At 51.4% G+C, this 17,947-nt stretch overlaps 2 protein-coding genes across 3 annotated transcripts in view; both read right to left on the bottom strand.

Moving 5' to 3' along the window:
* LOC102574276 (protocadherin gamma-A4) overlaps positions 1-17,947 on the bottom strand; it is a 389,584-nt gene that overhangs the window by 280,037 nt on the left and 91,600 nt on the right. The gene's annotated exons all lie outside the window — the stretch shown is intronic.
* Positions 12,800-15,570, bottom strand: LOC106739795 (protocadherin gamma-A4-like). Its single transcript, XM_059733344.1, has one exon. It carries the CDS (start codon positions 15,509-15,511, stop codon positions 12,815-12,817), a length of 2,697 nt encoding a protein of 898 aa, XP_059589327.1. The 5' UTR covers positions 15,512-15,570; the 3' UTR covers positions 12,800-12,814.

The raw sequence follows: 17,947 nt of genomic DNA on the forward strand, positions 1-17,947 counted from the left end.
AGCTGCGTTCCTTGTCGGAGAGGGAACTCCAAACAGGGGTGTGTCGTTTAGTGTGACTAAGTATGGTTGGGCTATCTGGGTGAGATGTATTAATGCTTAAGGGAGGGCAAAGTAATGCACTGGCTAGAAAACAGTTTACATTTGTTAACGTGGCCAAAAGTGTAGTATGCAGCCGCCCATCTGAACAGGCCCATAGTAGGCCAACTGGGGCGGGGGTGTTGAGGTTAGCGCAACTTTGTTTCCTCCACCTGTCAGGAGTCAACTCGCTGGGTAAGATAGTGGTGTTGGGTGGTCGGTTATATCCATGACACCACTGACTAAGGATAGCCGCTCTCTGTATGGGATAATAGAACGAGGACCACCGTAATGGGTCAGAAACATTAAGGGCTTGGGTGGCGTCCCAAGTAACTAGCAAGGTGCGATAGTCAAGGGCAGCGCTGACAACGGGAGTAGTGCTTGTTAGTGGTCCGGGCGGAAGTTTTAGGAACCATGATGGTTTTGACTTTGTCGGGTCCCATACTAAAGAATTATCAGGCCGGGCCCAATGGACTCCCTCGGGATTGATTCCCCATGGTACTTCAGAGCAGTAAATTGGTACTGGGGAATCCATTACTGGATCACCCAGGAGGCTTGCAACACTTTTGGTGCAACCTTTCGTTCTCATACTCTTAACAGAGAGATTTTGATTCCATGTGTATCTGTGTTCTACAAGGGATTGCTGGTGTATCCCGGTATCTACAATTACATTGCGGGGGTTGTCCCTATTTCTAGCCACAAACCAATCACTAACATTATAGGCATATACATAGGGGTTCAACACTGGGCTGGTCACTGAAATCGGCAACCGTATACACGCAGTTAACCCATCTCTGGAGTCGGTCGCCTCAGCCCACACTGATAGCATAGTTAACACGGTGTTCGAGTCCTCGGATGCGCTGAATATAACGTGGTAGAGAAAGATCATTCCGCGTACTGTCTGTATTTCTTTAAAAGGAAGTTTCTTGTCTTTTCTCATTTTCTCGGGGCGTAGGGGCGATCAAGTACGCAGGCTGATGCTCCGATAGGCTGGGACAGTCCCTTCCCCGTCTCGCTGTTGTCGATTCTCTCACCCAGGGACCTGCAGAAAACAAGACTTATAGCAGTATCAATTATCTTGTACATTCGTCAGTGGGGCACGCCGGGTTAGTCAATTATGGTGCGCTCTGATGAGAGGACGGTCGGGTCTTTCCTCTAACAAAACTGAATAAGTGTTTGGATACTGCTCAGACTGATGAACCGTTCCTTTATGGACTATTGGACGGGATTGGCGAGGGTGTGGTATCTAAACCCATACTAATTCATCTGGTTGGAACTTCGGTTTCCAGGGTAAGGGTTTTCAGGGTGTCGTCTCATCCCACAGAGGTTTTGTAGTATTTAATGAAATCAGGACATCATGATTATACTTAGTCCAATTCTTATATGTCCCTCCTCCCCTGAGACGCAGTTGTTCTTTATATAGGCCGATATGCCTTTCCACAACACCATTTGACTGCGGGTGGTACGGTAAATGGAGGTGCCATGCGATGCTATGGAGGCGGACGAATTTGTCTATCGCATTAGAATTGAATGGGGGTCCCCCATCTGATTGGATTTCGTGGGGGGGTTTCCAGGTTGCAAAGACAGTGGTCAACGCAGTGATGACGGCGGTAGCATTGCTTTTTTGCAAAGAGATGACTTGTAATTGGCGGGTTCCTAAGTCAACGATGACCAGTCCCTTATTTGGTGGTTTTTGCCCCTGGTAGTGGTCCTAATAAATCTACTTGCCACGTCTTCCTGGGAGGGAAGTGTTCTGGGTTTAGGGCACCAATCTGGTGACTAGTGCGATGGCATTTTTCTTTTGTGCAGGCCTCGCAACTCTTTGCGATTTGCTTCCAGTCAGCTTGGGATGCATACTGACCCGGTCCTTGAGTGTTTAGTTTCCATCTTCAATAGCTGGCTTGAGGTCCGGGGTGCCCCCAGTGTTCGTGGAGCCATATTAAGAATGGGTCCGCTTCGGGGAACGATTCCTGAGTTGAGGCTGCCAGTACTACGTCGCATCGCAAAGGGTCTTCCAGTAACTTATCAGTGTTTGCATGTACTGGATCTGTGTCGGGCCTGTGTGAACGCATGTGTTTTACGAGAGGCGGGGTCATAAAGGTGGAAATCGCCTCCCAAATATCTTCCCACACGGATCAGTTTTCCGTCTCTGTTGCTGTGCCCGTCACAATCTCATAAATGTAGATGGAGTCAATCACTATGACTGGAACGGGGAGCGTGCTATCGTGATGATCTAGGCAGTGTTGTACGGCTGCTTTAAATCCTAGCAGTTCACAAAGTTGTGGAGAGTGTTCTCCGGGGATTGAGGAGAATATCTCTGCGTGATGGCACGGTTTACAATAGTATCCATATCCTCCCCCTTCTCAGGACGTTCCGTCTGACCCAATCCACGCAGGATCCGTGGTTCCATATAATACAGGCGGGTGGTTGTTGGCTGGATCGGGGATGACCGTTGTGTCTTCATGCTTCCAACAATACCAGTGATAATGATGGTTAATGACTAGTGTGTTCCACGTTTTGGACTCCCCTTGGAAATGAGGATCCACTCTCTTGGGGTCCACTGAAGGTATCAAGGTTGCGAGGGGAGCTTGAAGAGTCCCGTGACCCGATGACAGTGATTCAGCAAGCTGGCCTGCAAGAAGGGTCTTCGCTAAGTGACCGTAATGATTCTGGGCGGCTTGCAGGGTCTTATGCGTGGTGAAGACCACTTCATCACGACTATTATGCGCTGTGGCCCATACGTGGGTGGCGGTACATCTGAGGGTGACGACTAAAGGTTCACTCAGGTCAATAGCGATAAGTGTGGTGCTTTTGATCGCTGTTAAGTGGTGTTGGAGGTTATCATCATCCCTTGCCGCCCATGGTGTGGATTTTTGGGTCTTCTCCCGGATTTGACGCTGTAACTTTGCAACGATGGATAGGCGCAGAGGAGTAATGTAATGCCAGTACCAGTTGAGGTGGCCCAGAAATCGTTGGAGTGATTTTCTGTCTGTCGGTAGAGGTCGTGTTAAGGGCTCCAAGTCTGGGGTCCCATGAGTAGTGCCACGTCTATAGGTGCCATCGAAAGTTGTACCTAAGAACGTGATATTCGCGGTGGGATGTAAATGCGATTTGTCTAAATTGACGGTCCATCTGTTCTTTTGAAGGTGGTGGACGAGACGAGTAGCAACCTCGCTTAGGACCGATTTAGTTCGACCCATGATGGCAATATCGTCAACATAGTTCCAAATCTTATACTCATCGTTCTTTGGGTAACCATTCGTGGTTGCAAACACTTCTAATGTGCGATTCATAGTGCCGGTGGCTAGTGCCGGAGAGTTCTGATACCCTTGTGGGCAAACATTCCATTTATACATTATCCCCTCAACACACATATTCAGCACTCCATCGGGGTCAGTGAGTGGGATTGAGAAGAACATGTTCTTCAGGTCCAGTGTAACTCTGACCCATGGGTCTGCTTGGTACTGTGCCATCTCTAACATGCATTGCGGTAGAGTTAACTGAGTGGGCTGTGCAAGTTGTTGGCATCTCTGGTTAACTTCTCGGTAGTCCACGACTAAGCGGGCTTCGTTGGGCGCACCAGGCTTGGCCACTCCCCATCCTGGAGATAGGTAAGTGCTGGCCATTACTTGTGTAATACAGCCCTGTTCCTCGAGTCATTGTAGGAGGCTGGTAATAGATTTTTTAAGGGAATTCTTCGTTGGGATCGGGCGGTATATCCAGACGGAGATGTTACGGAGCTCAGGTATATGCCATTCTGACTCAGACACGGTAATTGGAAGTGCCTGCAGTACACGTCTCTTGAGATCTAGTACTCTTAGTCCTGGGATACCTAAAATGTTGATATTTCCTAATACTGCTTCCAGTATATTTCCTTGGATCAGGATTCGAACTTTTGGGGTCGTTGCCATGGCGTTGAGTCCTTGGACTTGGATTGTTTTTGACGTCAACATGTGTGAGGTGGTACTGGTAACTACGTTGACCTGGGACCCGGTGTTTAAAAGAAAAGATACTCGTCCCCATTTATTCAGGTTTCTTGGATGTTGTACTATGAATTCGGCGTAGGGACGGGGGTTGGCAGATTCCGGGTGGTGGCGGCCGCTGACTGAACCGACGGCTGCTACTCGTTTTTTGGCTTGTCCCCGAACTTAAATCCCATCGCGTCGGCTAGATGGCATTGGCCTTCATCCCCGAGGGCACACAGCTGTTGCTTTGTGAGTTTGGTGTGGTTGAGTAAAAACCCAAACATAGCTCTCTCTTTGGCTGTTCTTGGCAGCAACTGGTGTGAGTCTCATTGCCAGTTAAGTTCCAAACGCTTTGGCTTCGGGGTCTCGACCGGGTATGCTGAGGATCGATCTTTCGTATCGGTAAAGGTTTTCTCGTTTCGATGCATAAGCGCCTGCAGTCACGGGAGGTGACTTAAAAGGTTTCCTGTTGGTTGACCTGCCATTGGGTTAAGAAAGAGTCGGAGTGTGATGGCATCTATCCCTCCGTACACTTCAACACAGGCGTCTATGGCCTCCAGAGTCACTGGAACAGCTCTGGGGTCTCGCAAGTGGCGATAAGCCCATCTTCCGTTGTATTGGGCCTGTGCTAGTCCTAGTGGATGTATCCTTGGGTTCCACGACAGGTACAACACTCCAATGATGGCTAAGAGAAGTTGTTCTGCATTGGCGTTCTGCGGGTGACCCTCATGCCAGATGTGGGATTTGTGGGTCACTTGTCCCACCACTAGCGCCGGGAGTGGAATGGGCCAAAGAGTGTTTTCCATAATCACGTTCAGATCAGTGGCGTGTCCTTCACTCCATGCCACTTGCCGGGTTAAGGCACTTGCTTCTTCTATGTCCAGTATTTCAGACCCGAATTCTACAATTAGCCGTCCCATCCACATTGCCAGGGTTTCTTCGGGTTTCACTTTTGATTCTCGACATAGCTCTTGTATCTCCTGTCAAGTGCGCATGCGATAGGTGACGGTAGTGCGGGTGGCGCCTTGCGCATCTGTGACTTGTTTTATTAAAGCTACTGGATGAGCTGCAGCTAAAGGAACCTTTTCCACATCAGCTGGGAGTGCTGGATACAATTTTCCTCCCTCAGCTGGGAGCGTTGGATACAATTTCCCTCCCTCAGCTGGGAGCATTGGATACAATTTCCCTCTCTCAGCTGGGAGCGTTGGATAAAATTTTCCTCCCTCATAGGGGGGCGGGTTTTCTTGTGACGTCGCTTCAGTGGGTGGTTCTACTGCTGTCATTACATCATGGGGTGGAGCCAGGGACCGAGACGTGGCTAGCCACTCCCCTTGGGCGGCTCCCATCTTTTCACGCCCTTTTTCATTTTCGCCGGCGCCATTTTCTGGCTGCGGCTCAGAGCCCCCCGCTACTTGCTCCAGTGACTCCATGCTCACTGTGCGCAACTGAGCCTCTAGGTTGGCGTTTTCCCGTAGTAGACCCGTTACCGCGCGGAATAACATGTTTATCATCTTTCCTTTATTCCACTTGGTTCCCCCCCATTTTGCTGCTTGGCGGCCTTCAGTTTCTAGGCCTTCCCGGAGCTGGCCTAGAAGTTCGTGACCACGCGATCCGGGCGCTAGGGCCGGACAATTAAACCGGTCTGGCGGGGTGGGCTCCCCTCCTTCCCTCAGGTACCGCATGCACTGGGCGAACTTCTGAGCAGGAGTCGGTCCTTCCACCTTCCTAGCCTTCACCTCCGCTAGGGACAGGGACGATACTGTGTCCACGGGCCTAAATTGGATTCGGTCACTGGCCATTACGCAGCTGAACAACTCAGGGGACATGCTCACTTTCCATTCCTTCACGATTGGCCCTTCTCCCCTGACCGAGAAATAGCCCCCCAGGAGGTTTTCTCCTTCCCTTCCAGCCGCCCAATGATAGGCGATATGCGCCCAAAGTTCCTCTGGGTTATCCACGTGGCGCCCCCCCAGTGCGCCAGGGGCAGCACTTGATTAAATTCTTCTCCACCACATTGCCTTTTGATCCTGTTCATGACGCCATGTTCTGGGAGCCGGTCCAGCCGGTCCAGAAAGCGGTGTTGGTAAGTGAAATAGGATCGTCAGGCAGGCGAGTGGATGGAGAGGCCGGGACAGAGTACTGGTTGCAATGAGATTTTACTTACGCCTCTGTTGACACTGGCATAGGTGATGAATGATTGCTTGGTTACAGACAACAGGTAATGAGTAACGTAACAGATAACAGGTAACAGGGTAACGCAACACGACGAGTCGACAATTCGTGAATGCAGTGAGCATGCAATGGGAACGGGGTACGTCTGGAAGGTCGATGATGGGGAGACGTTGGAGGGTGATCAGGCCACCAACTTGCCTCTGAGGTGTTCTCTGAGGTCTCCAACTTGGGTGGAAACTGCTTTAACCTTTTATATGGCTAGCGAGCCAATAGCTAACCGCTAAAGAAGAAGAATTTACAACCGACCAATGGTGGTGCACGTGTCTGCATAGAGTTGACGGGAACTTTTCTCTGTGCAGTAACTTTCCACTGAGATGTAGCATTTAGCTGCTAGACACTGACATAGCGGAATTTTCCATGGTGGCACATGTAATGGAATTTTCCACAGAGGGCAGATCAAAGAGGAACCGCCAACTAAGGTGCCTGACAGTTTACATGGGGCATGCCCATATTAGGTGGCAACATCAGTTGCTCGGGCGGGGTTTTGTTGCTCGCTCAATCTATTGTGACAGGAGCACTTAACTATGTCGGGGACTCACCTATGACAGTAAGAACCAACAGGTACTGCAAAAGAGTCTCACATTCCCATTGGGACCCTGCACTTATTCCTAAGCTTGGAAAATGTACAAAGGGCTTTTAAAAAAAAGGAACATTTTTACACGGAATCTTTAGAGGTTTGAATTAGAATATTGAAGCCTATGATTCCTGAACTCATGGCAGCTCTGGGGGAATATCTCAATGACAGAAAGAAAAATTAGTCTACAATATTTTTAAGTCTGCCAAGCTTCTGTTAATTAATTTCTTTATTAATGTTGTGATGAATCCGGAATATATACCTGCACTGGTCAAGGCTTTATCATAATTTAAAAGAGATAAACTTCATAACTATATCATGGTTCTGCCACTGGTGAGTACTAAATGAATCAAATATTTATTCTAAAAACACTGATGTTACATTGCACCAACAGTCAAACTAAAAAGGGCACAAGAAAAAGGCAAAGAGTAAGAGCTTTCTTTTATATTTGTGCTTGCAATAGACATCCACAATCTCCAAGAACTTTATATAATCTATAATTTGTCCAAAGAAGATTACTGAAAAGAAGCAAAGAAAACACATACATTAACGATATCTTTCCACATCTTTATACTTAGAGGATAAGTCCATTTTCCTGGATGCTGCAAATTATTCAAAGGAGAAGTTTTGAAAGGAGAGGAAAAATGCAGTGCTTGGATTGAAACAAAGAACTTGCAGGAAACACAATGCATAGAAACTTCCAAGTCTGAAAACTAACCAGAGTTCTGCCAGTTATTTCCATTGTGATTGCCAGCAGAATGGTTAATCCCAAAGGGCACAGACAAAAGTGACAATTTTCACCCAATCTGGCCAGAGAAAGCAGTTTATAGCTATGACTAGGTCGACAGTTAGGAGGCACAGCTGTCCCGTCGTTCTGCTTGGTGATGGCACACGGGCGTAGACAACTTAAAAAATGTCCAGTCAGGTGAAAATCTAACCCCTCATTGCATGAGGGGTCAGATGAAGACATTTCAAAACATAGTATCTTTTGTAACTTCTGTCTGTCCTGCCTCCCAGTCTGTCACTGCTCTCAGAATGGGAGGATGGAGAGTTTGGTCTGTGGTTTTTTCAGCCTCTGCTGGACGTTGGGGCAGGTGTATTGGAGTTCCCTTGAGGTTGGGGGCTTCCAATTCACCCATCCCACCTTCCATCACTAGCTGGAGAACTCCTAAAAAAAGCTCCCCCTGATTCCTTCCCCTGCTCCCAGGGTGACAGTCAGAAGGAGCAGGAAGGAGACGTGAGGCAGCAGCAGTACCAACTAGCAGTTCTTGGAGGACTATGCCAGCTTAAAGGGAAGGTTGTCCAGAATATGGCAGGCCACCTCTCTGTTTTCTTGCCATCTGGATCATTGACACGGATCAGTGTAATCATGTTCCTGGCCAGGGAGTCCTCAGGGACGGGGATGGACATGTAGGTGAGAGTCACCTCAGGTGCATTGTCATTCTTGTCCACAACCTCAATCTCCACTTTGTAGTGAGTCACCAGGCCACCACTTTCCTTTACCTCCATTGCCAAGGTGTAGTCTGCTGTACCCTGAAAGTCCAAGGGCTCTTTCACCATGATCTTTCCTGTTTCTGCCTTCAGACTGAATTTCTGGCCTGTGGTTTCCAGTGTGTTGCTGAACCCATAAGTGACATGTGCATTGGTACCCTCACTGATGTCTGAGGTGTTCGCCTGGAGCATGAGGGAGCCAACAGGGGCACCTCCTGCACACACACCTTGTAGATATCCTGGGTGAAAATGGGCATGGGTTTTTTTGCTGTCAGTGACACTGACCCAGACCCAAGCCATCCTGGTTCTGACAGACTGCCCCCTGTCCATGGCCATGAGGATCAAGAAGAGGCGCATTGGGTTTCTTGATCCAGCATCTTCTGCAGCCTCAGCTCTGTGTACTTGTACCGGCTCTGACTCTCCCTGACATCAGGATGACGTTTGCATTGTAGCTGAACTGGTAATTCTGCAGGGAATTTGAGCACACTTCTGGGTTTTGAGCATTTCTCAGTGAGAAGCAGGCTCCTGGCAGTGTCAATTAATTGATCTCTGGGGTGTTGACATCTTGTACAAAGTGCAGTACATTTTAATTAATGTCCTAGATCTTCATGTTGATGTGAAACATGTTCAATGGATTTTCCACCACAGTTTCAAAAGCAAGGGCACAGAGTGGTATCCTCCTCCATGTTTCCTCCCCGTTTATCTGGTCACTCCCTTACAGGTTCCTGTTTTCTTTCTTCACTGTGAAGATCCTTAGTCAGATTGTCCACAAGGGACCTTTTGGCCATTTCCTGAGGGATCAAATAGTGAGTTTGAGCTCTGACCACCCCCAGAAGAGAGACAAGAAGAAGGAGAAGGGCAGTACTTGCCACCTAGCTGCCCAACCTTCAGATTTTTAATACCTTCACAGCATGCTAGGTAATAAAATAATTTCCAGTAAATATATACCCTGTTGATGTAAGGTAGATATAAATTGAATTGGAGCTGCCTTCTGAATCCCCATTTCTTTCTCATTTTGGAAAAGCTGTACAGAAATCTCCAAAGAAGGACATCCTGTGGGGCTTCTGCATGGATTACATCCCAGGCCTCACTCCGTGAACCACTGATGGTTACCAAGACTATGGGCCACATTATGAACTAGAACCTTTTACTACAATCACCATCACTACAGGTGAGGAGCTCACATTAGCCATCACAGAAGAATGAAGGAAATTCTGGCAGACCTTATTGAGTCAACTCATGTCACATAATAGTAAAGAGTCATGTGCAGCAATACCTAAACCAAGGGACAACCCATAAAAGATAGACTAACATCATAATGTCACTGCTAACCAAATTGCTTACCAGATGCTTCTCAATGGAAGAAGCTCAAAAATGAAAACCAAACAAATAAAACTCAAAGTGGAAATGAGGTCCCAATGATCTTCTGAGGTCCCTGGAGGAAATGACAAAAGAGTTACACCTTACACAGCTGATATGAACACAGATAAAAAACAGACTTTTTGTCAAACTAGATGAGAAGCAAAGCAGACAGGGGTGATAGATTAATTCAGGGGTGACGTGTGGTGGATGCACGTGGGTGTATATGCACCCCTGAGTGTCGCGGGTGCAACCCCCCCACAAAAAGGAGCTGCTAGCGGCATCTGCAGGTGGTCACTGACCCCTGTCAGTGCTCGCCACCCACCCCCCTGCCACTGACAATGCCAGTGGCATTTGTGGGAGCTCCCCTGCTTACTGCCACTGTGCTCCCACTGCCACCGCGGTAACCACTGACAGCTCTTCGAGGCCCTGGAAATGACAAAAGAGTTACACCTTACAGAGTTGATATGAACACTGATCAAAAAGAGATTTTTTTGTCAAACTGAATGGGAAGCGAAGCAGATAGAGGTGATAAATTAATGGCCTCCAGGAAGCATACCTGCATGGCAGTTATATAACATCCATACAAATGACTAACCAATTGATTTAGAAACAAAATGTTACATATTTGCAGTTGACCTGTGCATAACAGTCCTAAACCCTGGCTTTAACCATCTTGAAAAACTCCTGAGTGAAGCCCTAATAGGCGAAACCTCATACTTCATTGAAATCCAATTATTCAGCAACCCAGCAAAAATACAAGTATGTGCCTTCCACCTGAAAAACCAAGAGGCCAACTGCCAGCTCAACACTACATGGTCTGGGACACCACAATCCCTCTGTCCAAATCCAGTCTACCTTGGAGTCAGCCTCGATTGAACCCTCTCATACAAAGAATACATCATGAAGACAAAAGCAAAGATGAGCACTCATAACAACATTTTATATAAACTCACCAACTCTAAACGGGGAGACAGCTCATCAATCATCTGAATGTCTACTATAGTTCCCAGCTGCTCCTCTGCCAAGTATGCATGCCATGTATGGGAGAGACCCATACATGTTTAGTGCCTTGAGCACATTCTGAATGATAGCTGCTGATGCATCACAGGGTGTCTGAACTCTATCAGCCAAAACAGTGCGTACCTGCTGTCACGGGTGATGCATCGAGGAGGTAAGAGGGGGAACGTTCCTCCCCTTACCCTGCCATAAACAGTGTTTATGGCTGCCCTTCCATAAACACTGCCAGCAGCATCTGTGGATGCTCGCCAGCTCTGGGCCCACCACTGATGCCACCAGCAGCATCTGCGGAAGCTCGCCAGCTCTACCCTCACTGCTGACCCTGTTGGTGGCATCTGTGGGAGCTCGCCAGCTGCACCCCCACTGCCAATGTCACCAACGATGCCTGTGGATGCTCGCTAGCTCCGGCCCTTCCACCAGTGCCTCCAGCGGTGTCTGCGGGAGCTCGCTAGGTCTGCCCACACTGCCTACTCTGCCGGTGGCATCTGTGGGAGCTTGCCAGCTCCACCCTCGCGACTGGTGCCATTGACACCACCGATGGCATCCGTGGAGCCAGCCAGCCAGCTCTGGCCCCAACACTGATGCTGCTGGCGGCTTCTGCGGGTGTCTCCCCAGACTCGGGAGGCACTAGTTGCCCATGCCTGCTGTCTGGTATCACTCTACCTGACATGAGTAGAGTAACGGTCAGCAGAATAGAACAACTGAGACAAACTGAAGATATGAGACACCCAGTACGCAATCTACCCATAGCAAAAAATAAAAATAAAAATCTGAAGTCATGCAGGAGCTTCCTCACCAGCACCCAACCTCTCAGTGCTACACCCAGGGAGATACAACTACAGAGATGTGGAATGAGAGGCTAAAGGAAACACCTGATAGCAACCAGGGGCAGATGAACCATAGCAAAGGTGGTGATGTCTCAACTTCCTATGAACTGGAGATGGACGCTCCAAGGAACTAATGAAGAAGTGGGACTATACCACTGGTTCAACCACCTGTGACTGTGGCACAAAGCCTCAGATTAGGCAACACCTGCTGGAAAGCCCACTGCTTGAAGGCGCATGTACAATGAAAGGTCTCACAAAGTATAATAAATCAGCACAAGGAGGTGTAACAAACTGGTCAAATGTGTTACAGAGAAACAAGAAGAATATTTCTTTCTCTTCAGATGCAGTGCCATAATTCTAGAATTCCGTCATCACTTTTGTGCGTGTTTTGGTATGTACGCTTTGCAGTGAAATGGCACAGAAACTTCCAATGTGTATCACAATTTTCAGTTTAAGCATTACATGACCCTAAAAAAAACAAAAAACAAAAACCCAAACAAAAAAAAAAACCCAACACAGAAATGCAAAAACAAGCTAAGGAAAATGTAAAGTGCCTAATAGGAAGCAAAGTTTTTCCCATTCCCGGTGCTCCCAATTAGTTGGGTGACTTGGGTATTAAAACTATACTTGATCTGTGAAATTATAACCCCAGCTAGTCTACAGTGCCCACTTTAGATTTTCTTTCTCCCAAGTCTATCTGGTGATCACCCATAGTTTAGGAAACTACCCAAGTTCCCTGTCACCCCTCCATACTTTGGATTCTGAGTAGGCCATTTTGACAAGGAGAAGGGATAGTAATAGCAAGAGAAAAGCAACCCAGGCTAGGACTCCATGATCTGTTGAGGTTGTTTCCGACACTAACATCTATGAATCCATGAGCCAGAGCCTAATGGTCCTTCCGCATTTTGCCCACCACTGACAGTAAATTCTTTCTAAGTTAACAATTGTAGGAACATAAGAAAATCAGTGTACGACTCTGGAAAGCAAATAATCTGGCATCAGAGATTAGTATCCATCACAAGGAAATCGCTGTATCCAATGAATTATGAAAGTCTTCTTTAAGCCACAGAAAAATCTCTCGGCAACACACTCCGGGGACTAATTCAGCACAAACCTAAACCTAAACTGGATACCAGACCTCCGTTGGTTACCAAGAATATAAATAAAAACTATTGAATATAAAGGCATCATCCATTAACCAAGAAAAAAACCTGAAACAAAAACCCTGAAGTTGTTATACTGAGTTATACATGAAAGAAATAGAAGCAACATCAATTCACTTGCAGGTAATGAACACAGAGTACAAAAAAAGGTCGGCTCACCTGCAGCGCGGACTGGTCCGCCTCACACACCTTTAAATCCTCAACCACCAGGGAAGGCTCCTTGCCCTGTCCCGCCGGCGCCAGAGCCAGGGTGCCGGCAGAGCTGGGCGGGCCGAAGCTCCACTGGCTCTTCCTGGAGCCGGCCGTGAGAGACACGTCCTGGGAGTAGGAGTGCAGGAAAGCGCGGACGCCGTCGATGCCCGCGAAGTGCGAGACGGGCACCCCGGCCAGGGCGCCGCCGGCCGAGCCCAGCAGCTGCGCCTGCCGCCAGCGGCGCAGCCGCAGGCCCAGCAGCACGATGAGGAAGGCGAGGAAGAGGCACGACACGGCGGCCACGGCCACCACCAGGTACAAGGTGAGGCTGGCCTGCGCCTCGGCCGCCGGCGCCGCCAGGCTGCCCAGGTCGGCCAGCAGCTCGGGGATGCTGTCGGCCACGGCCACCGTGAGCGTGACGCTGGCCGACAGCGGCGGCTGCCCGTTGTCCCGCACGCCCACCACCAGGCGGTGCTTGAGCGCGTCCCTGTCGCCCAGGGCGCGCGCCGTGCGGATCTCGCCCGTGTGCACGCCCAGCGCGAAGAGCCCCGGCTCGCTGGCCTTGAGCAGCTCGTACGACAGCCAGGCGTTCTGCCCCGCGTCCGCGTCCACCGCCACCACCTTGGTCACCAGGTAGCCCGGCTCGGCCGAGCGCGGCGCCAGCTCCACGCCCGTCGAGCCGTCGCGGGGCGCCGCCGGGTACAGGATCTCGGGCCGGTTGTCGTTCTGGTCCAGCACCAGCAGCGTGACCGAGGCGCTGCTGCGCAGCGGCGGCGACCCGCCGTCCCGCGCCTCCACGGCGAAGCGGATCTCGCGCACCTGCTCGTAGTCCAGGGCGCGCAGCGCATGCACCGCGCCGCTCTCCGCCTGCACCGACAGCCACGACGACAGCGGCGCGCCCTGCAGCTCGCCCTCCGCCAGCCAGTACGTCACCCGGGCGTTGTCGCCCCAGTCCGCGTCGGCCGCCCGCGCGCAGAACACCGAGGCGCCGCGGGCGTTGTTCTCGCTCACCCACACGCTGTAGGCCGCCTGGCTGAAGGCCGGCGCGTTGTCGTTCACGTCCGACACCTGCACGGCGATCGTCGTGGCGGACCACAGCGGCGGCGCCCCGCGGTCCCGGGCCGTGACCGTCACGTTGTAATCCGCCACCTGCTCCCGGTCCAGGTCCCTGGCCGTCACCAGGCTGTAGTAGTTGTCCACGGATTTCTGCAGCCGGAAGGGGACGTGGTCCGGGATGGTGCATGTGACGGCGCCGTTCTCTCCGGCGTCCTGGTCCTGCACGATCAAGAGGGCGATCACGGTTCCCGGCGGGGAGTCCTCGGGGACGGAGCTGAGCAGGGAGGTGATCCTGATCTCGGGGACGTTGTCGTTCACGTCGCTGACAGAGATCACGACCTTCGATGTGTCGAAGAGGGTTCCGCCGTCGTGCGCTTGCACCTCCATTTCATAGAATGAGGCCTCCTCGAAGTCTACTTTTTCTGCAGTTTTTATATCTCCAGTCCCGGAATCCAGATGAAATATTCGGGACGCCTGCTCTGTGATCTTCTGGAAAGTGTATATAACCTCTCCGTTAACACCTTCGTCCAGATCCGTGGCTTTCACTGTAGCCACCGTGGTCCCGACGGGCACGTTCTCCCGCACGCTCACGCGGTAGAGCGGCTGGCTGAACACGGGCGCGTTGTCATTGGCATCGAGCACCACCACGTGGATCCGCGCCGTGCCGGAGCGGACCGGATCTCCGCCGTCAGTGGCGGTGAGGATGAGGTCGTGAGCAGCCTGCTCTTCCCGGTCCAAGTTCTTTTCCAGCACTAGTTCAGCATATTTAATTCCGTCCGATCCTGTTTGGACATTGAGCGAGAAGAGCTCTTTACTGTTTAGCTGGTAAATCTGGAGAGAATTGATTCCCAAATCAGGATCCTGCGCATTGCGCAATGGGAACCGGGATCCTGGGGCTGTTGTCTCACTGACTTTTAGTTCCATTTCCCCTGTTTGAAAGCTGGGAGCGTTGTCGTTTATATCTACGATTTCGACTTCCACTCCATACATCTTCATGTCATGCTCCACTATAACCTCGCAGTTCAGCAGACATTTCTCAGCCCGGCCGCACAGCTGCTCCCTGTCTAGCCGCTCCGCCGTGATTAAATGGCCGCTCTTTACGTTCAAATCGAAATACTGCGTCCTACCTCTGGAAATCACACGCACGCCGCGCTCCGACAGCGCCTTGGCCTCCAGCCCCAGGTCCTGCGCGATGTTCCCCACGAAAGAGCCTTTCTGCATTTCCTCGGGGATCGAGTAGCGAATCTGCCCGGCCGCAGCGGCCCCGCACACGGTCAGCACTACGCAGCACAGCACGGCTCGCCCTGCGCAGCGCCGCAGCCCTTGTGCTCCGGAACTGGCCATGGCGACATGGAGGATCCACTGCCTCTCCGCCTCCGAGCGCTGCTTGAAGATGATCTCGGGCCGATCGCTTTTGACAGTATCAGGTGTTAACCCATCTGCCGGTTTCAGCGAATAGCCTGCACCGAGAGTCAGTCCTGAGCAAGTGAAAGTCTGAGCTCTCTGTGCTCCGAGCTGTGCGGGGCGGCGCTGGGCTGGCTGGATCTCTCGGCGCATTTCTCTCCCTGATTGGTGAACAGCGGCGCTCAGAGTCTCAACCAATAATTGCAGCAGTTTATTAATGTGCTTTCAATTCTACTACATATGCTTCTTTCTCGTGGTAAATTAACTCACCTGACTTTGCACCGTGCCCTTCCTCATCGTGTTCCACGGAGTACGTGAGATAAATTTTCCTCTTTCAGGATTGTGCTGTCTGATGTGTTTTTTTTACTTATAGCTTTTACTTAGACGCATTAAAGACAAAGTCTCATGGGAAAACTGTGTCACCTGGGTAACGGCTGCTACGAAATAGAAGGTATTGGATCACTTTTTTTTGTGTCAGCCTTGCAATCCTTTTCTCATAACTTCCGATTCTGAGACGCTATTAACTTCTTAGAAACGGAAAGAAAAGTGTCATATAGCCAAACCGCTATAAATAAATCTGTTTAAACGAGAGAAAAGATGTTCTTTTTTTTTTTGTGGCTGAAGGACCAGAGTCGCCACCTGGAAACAAAAAAGCTGGCAGTTCAATTCTGGGTGTGGACAAGTAATCCTAAATATCAGCTTCTTACAGAAAGAGGAGTAATGATTGCAAGTTGCAGCAAGGGAGGTTAGATAGTATGAAAAAAAATATCACTCTTAAGAGTTGTAAAACACTAGCACAGGTTACCCCTAGGGATAGCAGAATCTCCATCCTTGGAAGTTTTTAAAACCCAGATAGACAAAGCTTTAGCTGGAAAGATCTAGTTGAGGATGGTGCTGGTCTGAGCAAGAGGTTGGACTAGAAGACGTCCCTCTCAAGCCTTACTTGCTATGATTATATGAGATGAGGCGAGATTTGGTTGTTAGACCAATAGAGGGGGTGTAAAAATACGTAGGTTTTTGTCTTACAAATCTGTGCCGTGAGCACCCTATTTTACCACTTCTCCTGTGACTTGTCTACCCACTCGATTCCGCCCCGATAATGCAATCAGAATAAATTGGAGCGATTTCATTAGGTGGTAATTGCATTGATACACTCCAAAATAATGATGGATGATTATTATACTCCCATATCGCATAATCAGTAAGCTGAGCGTGTATTTTCTTTCAAAAAGGATAATCAGATATAAGCAATGAAAATAGAACTCACCGCATCGGCGATCTCTAATTCAGATTTCAAGTCACTACATCCATTGCTCATAAGTAACGTCCCAGATCTGTCCCTGCACAGAATGTCCTCTGCTACAGGGGCACGCGGCTGCAGGACAGAACATTCTCCTCCCTTCGACTCAGAGGACAAACACAGCTGGTAGGAGTAGGGCAAAGTGCCGTCTTCGTAGGTCGGCGGGAACCAGGGGCCGCGCTCGGAAACAGGGGCCGGGCCCAAGCACGGGAGCAGGCGGGGAGGCCTTGACCCCCGCAGTCTGTCCAGGACGGCCAGGGCGACGGCCAGGAGGAGCAGGAAGGAGACGAGAGCCAGCGCCAGCACCAAGTAGAACTGCAGGGCGGCCGCCGAGTCCGAGGCCCCGGCCGCCTCGGCCTCGGCCTCGGCCAGCTCGGGAAGCGCCTCGCGCGCGCTCTCGGCCACCACCACCTGCAGCGTGGCCGTGGCCGACAGCGGCGGCTGCCCGTTGTCCTTCACCACGGCGAGCAGGCGGTGCCGGGCGCCGTCGCCGTCGGCCAGGGCGCGCGCCGTCCGCACCTCGCCGCTGCGCAGCCCCACCGTGAAGAGCGCCGGCTCGGCCGCCGTCACCAGCTCGTACGACAGCCAGGCGTTGTGGCCCGAGTCCGCGTCCACCGCCACCACCTTGGTCACCAGGCAGCCCGCCGCGGCCGAGCGGGACACCACCTCGACGGCGCCCGGCGCGGGGTACAGGATCTCGGGCGCGTTGTCGTTCCGGTCCAGGATGAACAGGCGCACCGTCACCCTGCTGCTCAGCGCCGGCGACCCGCCGTCTCGCGCCTCCACTTCCACCCGCAGCTCGCGCAGCTGCTCGTAGTCGAAGGAGCGCTGCGCCACCACGGCCCCGCTCTGCGCCTGCACCGACACGTGGGCCCAGGCCGGCGCCCCCGCCGCGCTCCTGTCCCCGCCGCCGCCGCCGCCGCCGCCGCCGCCGGGGCTGACCAGCGAGTAGGTGACTCGGCCGTTGCGGCCCAGGTCGGGGTCCGAGGCTCGCACGCGGAGAAGCGAGGCCCCCGCCGGGTTGTTCTCCGCCACGTAGGCGCTGTACGACGCTTCCTCGAAGAGCGGCGCGTTGTCGTTGACGTCCGAGACCTGCAGCCGGACGGTCTGGGTCGTGGCGAGCGGCGGAGCGCCCTTGTCCGTGGCCGTGACCGTGACGTTGTAGTCGGGGCTGCGCTCTCTGTCCAGGGCGCCGGCCGTCACCAGCTTGTAGTAGTTCTTGGAGGACGACACCAGCTTGAAGGGCAGGTTGTCCGGAATGCGGCAAGTGACTTCGCTGTCCCCTCCAC

This window comes from Alligator mississippiensis, chromosome 9, assembly GCF_030867095.1.
Source record: "Alligator mississippiensis isolate rAllMis1 chromosome 9, rAllMis1, whole genome shotgun sequence".
In the NCBI taxonomy this organism is placed as follows: Eukaryota; Metazoa; Chordata; order Crocodylia; family Alligatoridae; genus Alligator; species Alligator mississippiensis.

Bases quoted from the DNA above. Each gene is read 5' to 3' on its own strand.
- LOC106739795 (XM_059733344.1), bottom strand. From the start codon at position 15,511: ATGCGCCGAGAGATCCAGCCAGCCCAGCGCCGCCCCGCACAGCTCGGA.